Genomic DNA, 4,291 nt, shown 5'->3' with positions numbered 1-4,291 from the left:
CTAAAATAATACATTCATTTTGCATCACCCCTTTGTCACACCAGAAAACAAGCATCAGTCACTGTTAAGCTAGGTCTCAGGTCATCCTCTGTAATCAACAGGCCTACACAGCAGTTATCTCCTGTTCCTACACAGAGCATTCATTTAATCCACGGATCTTCAGTGATCAGAATTAGTAATACTCAAGCGTTGTTAAGACAAAACAAGCACCTAAGAACTTTTTACTTCTCTTAAAAAGATATGCTGTGGTGGTAGAGAAAGTGGCAATGACAGCTTGTTCCAACATAGCAAAGTACCAACCAAGTACTACTCTACAACATCCTCATCTTCATTAGTAGAATACTCTGTAAGCCAGTTTACAACAGGAAGCAGGATCCTCAGTTGCTCAGGCTGAAGAATGTGCAGGCAACTATTTCAACAAAAGTCACAGATGATTCAGTACTCTCTTTAAAAACAAACTACTTCACTCTTAATAAGAATCCTGGAAAATTCCAAAAAGGTCAGTCACCATGCATGGAACTACATACAACTCTAGGCGTGTTCAACTACCTCAAAACAAGAAATACTTTGTTGACAAGTAAATATTCTTAAAACAGTCCTTACAACATGTATCTTACTAATCAGACATCCTAGTCATGGTTTGGCTCAGCTGTGGTCTACTAAAAACACTCATAACACATCTAAGTATCAGCAATGAAAACATCAAGATGCCTACCGCTGAAATCAAGGTCCCAAGCTAAAAGGAAAACTATAGACTCCAAATGCATTTAAGTTTTCTCTGTGGTTCCTAAGGTGACAGCTTAGAAGTGCATATGAATATTCGTAATAGAAACTTTGGAAACAAGTTTCATTGTGTTTATACTGCTTCTCAATAAGTGTCTAATTTCCCTTGCTATGTAACTAAACTGCCAACATTTCAGTTTTAAGAAACACTTTTTATTCTGCGCTCATTTTCTTTTTAGAATGAGTAAGCATTTAAGAGAACCAATTTATTTTCAGGCACAAAATCAGAAATATTTCACTGGTCCTGAATATCAAGACAGCAATTACCTAACGGCATGATCAGATGGTCATATGAATTCTTATTTTGTTGTGGTAGTTCAACAGAGCTATAGATCTGCTAAAAGAAAGTATTCACATGATTCTGAATTAGCGCAATCCACTTCTAACAGTAAATATACAAAAGACATGGTATTCTAGACATTTATATTTCAGTTATTTTTCAGTGTACAGTACCATATATTTAAAATAAAGAAATAAGGCCCAAATATTATAAAAGATGTAGACAGTGTTTGCTAGACAAATACTTGACTAAGAACAAGGCATATTCTAGTCCATGGAGTTACAATGAAGCTCAGGCGCATGAACAAGAATATTTTATTTTTTAATGATTTACAACTCTTTTGGTCTGTTTAACAGAAAATGAACCAACTGAAGCAGAACTTCATCACTAAAACCTTTCACATTACCATTTTCTACAACATCATACAATGGCTTACTGACTGCACCCCAACAGATATTCTTCCGAGGGCTATTTTTAATAGTTTCTACTGTTAGTGCTAAAGTATTTAGCTGGTAACAAAAGAAAGTGAAGTATTTTCCATCAGTCACTACTGCCTGTGATACAAAAGGACGGGTAACATCTGCTTCACTCCAGAATCCTACAAAATAAAGAAACAATGCTAGTTATACAGGACTCAAAATTCCTATCAGCACACCCATCTAAAACCAACTAAACTGACTGTCTCACCTTGATACATTGCTTGTGCTGCTGTCCAGGCAAAGAGACTTGCAATACCGTTAGCTCGGTAAGCGACTTCAATCTGATCCTCAAGATTTGCTCTTACAAACCTCTCCCGCTTTAGTTTATCAGGAAGAAGATGAAACTGGGTGTGTCCATAACAGCATGGATCTGCTACTTTTGATCCTGTGTCCCCAAATTTACAAAAAAATTAGGTCAGTCAGAGAATGCTCCTTATTAGGCACACAAACACATCCCTGCTATCAGACTCAACACAAGAGGAGTTCGACCCTCTACTGTAGACTTGTATACATGTTGAGATTCCACCACTTCAGAATGAGACTGGAAGGCTTGCCCAAATCCAAAAAGCAATAGATCACATCCTAAAATATCCCTGAGCAGATGTATCAAAATTCAAAGTCAGATTTCTGCCAATTTTCTATTTAGCCCAACTCCTTCAAGCAAATCTGGACAGAGTACCATATGCACAGGAAGATGCTACTCCCTATTACCTAAATTACATGGAATCTCAACAGAGTTTTATATACTTATATAGCATAGTTATACATAAAAATACAGTGGGTTTTTTTTCTGTTAATAGACAAAAGGTCAAGGGGATGGTATTTATTTGGAGGTTGGGTTTTTTGAGGGTTTGGGGTTTTTTTTGGTTTTGTACACAAAAAAGAATTTATCATTTCAAGCCCAGGAACTCTTACCTATAAATACCTTGTTTTCATACTGCTTTTTGAACATCGGCAGTTTGGATGGTTTGTGATCAATAACGGGAACCTCTCCAAGATCTGAATCCAGTGGTACAACCTTGAAGGAAGTAGAAGAAAGAATGGTGTAAGCCACATTTCTGACATCAGGCCTCACATAGTATGCCACCTTCTGGTCAGACAGCAGAGGGTGCAAGTCTTGCATACATACAGCATATACAGAGAGAGAGAGAGAGAGAGAGAGAGCGCGCGCACGATCAAGCTTTAACTGAAACTGATTTTTTGCAACAGAATTTGTCTTGTTATGAGTGCAAGTACACACATATTACATTGATGTCTAAATTTTCTACAATATGCAAAAATCATCATGTGAAATTGTACCAACAAAGCTCCCAGTTGGTACTATCTTCAAAACCAGAATCTGCTTTTGCAGAAGATGAACAAAAACACTTCTAGTAGCAGTCAATAAACTAACTTGAACCAGCAGAGTTCACAGGTATTCAGTGTTTTGCACTGTGTAACATTTTAATTGCCTAGACAGTTATTCCAAAATGCCGAGGTTTGTAACATCTGACAGTACTAACCTAAGCAAATTGTACAATTAAGTTAGCAAGGAATGCTCAGCATTTACAGAAGTGGAGCACAATTTTCTGCTTGTGGTGGAAACTGGGCAACAGACACTCACAGATTAAACAACTACCACTGTATAAACCTACAAGAATAAAACCAGAATACAGAATCAGACGACGAAATCAGTCTGACGATCCGATGACTAAGAAAACAACAGTTAAAAAGTACTAACGTGTAACAGAGCTCACATACAGATTATACATGCTCGCTCTCACTCCATTCTTCTCCGTTTCTCTCATCTTACTCTTCTCCACTGAGGAAACTCCACATCACATTTCTTAATCTTGCCTCCACTTATAAAAATAAAAGAAGTTTAAAACTTCACTTTAAATGCAACAACACGCATTTTATCTAAAGCACGAAGATGACCAACTTGAAGTTCAGAAGATTTTCTCACCAAGCACAAGGTAGCATAGGCATTTAAGACTTGAAAAATGCACAAATGTGCTACATGCCTGATTAACCAGGTCCTCCACATACTATCTATCACATGGGTTCAGTGGCTGTCAGAACCATATGTGAAAACACACGCGATTAACCTGCTCTTGAAAATATCCACACCTCTGGAAGCTGCTTTGGCACACGGATCTGGAGGTGTGGCTTATCATCTATCTGAAATCGCACAGGATCAACTCTACCCTTTCGATGTCCATGAACTACAACTTCCTCACCATGATGCCAGTAGTAGTTAACCTCAGGTTTTAGATCTGAAACAGAACAGAGGCATAGAGAGAAACAAGGATCACCCCTTTGCATTTAAACTGCCCCCTGTCCCCAGTTCTTGTTCAAGCTGTAGTAAAACAGAAAAATCCAAATCTATGCACACCATATGGCACAAAGGAGACATGCTGAATCATTAGTCATGGTGTGAACAACTCAGCTACACCAGAGATACCCCCTGCCGGGTTCACAGACTGCCCCACCACCCAAGGGTTCCCACTTCCCTCTCCCTCCCATCCCATTTCCGCACCAAGGGAAGAGGCAGCCAGCAGCGGGTTGCGACTGCACAAGTAAGCGATGAGGCTGGAAATGAGATGCGTAAGGAACGGGCCGGGTGTGTGATCCTGACAGCGGTAGAGATACGGCCGCTTCTTATTCTGGTAGAAGCTTTCCTGCAAGAGGGCGTCGCAGGCGAGGGAGCGCAGCTCCCCCATGTCCAGGTACAGGGCTGCTCCCGCCGCGGGCTCGAGAGCTTTCGCAG

At 39.6% G+C, this 4,291-nt stretch overlaps 1 protein-coding gene across 1 annotated transcript; it reads right to left on the bottom strand.

The window, feature by feature from the left end:
* Positions 1–1,237: 1,237 nt before the first annotated feature.
* Positions 1,238–4,286, bottom strand: MRPS30 (mitochondrial ribosomal protein S30; the record flags this gene model as incomplete). The annotated part of the gene is made up of 5 exons (XM_010186219.1): positions 1,238–1,661; positions 1,751–1,927; positions 2,458–2,560; positions 3,652–3,797; positions 4,061–4,286. Coding segments are annotated over 5 exons (921 nt in total), but the record flags the coding sequence as incomplete, so codon positions are not given.
* Between the last annotated feature and the right edge of the window lie 5 nt (positions 4,287–4,291).

Source organism: Mesitornis unicolor, unplaced genomic scaffold, assembly GCF_000695765.1.
Source record: "Mesitornis unicolor isolate BGI_N332 unplaced genomic scaffold, ASM69576v1 Scaffold54016, whole genome shotgun sequence".
In the NCBI taxonomy this organism is placed as follows: Eukaryota; Metazoa; Chordata; class Aves; order Mesitornithiformes; family Mesitornithidae; genus Mesitornis; species Mesitornis unicolor.
Note: the sequence above shows the minus strand (reverse complement) of the source record. Positions and strands in the feature narration are given on the sequence as shown.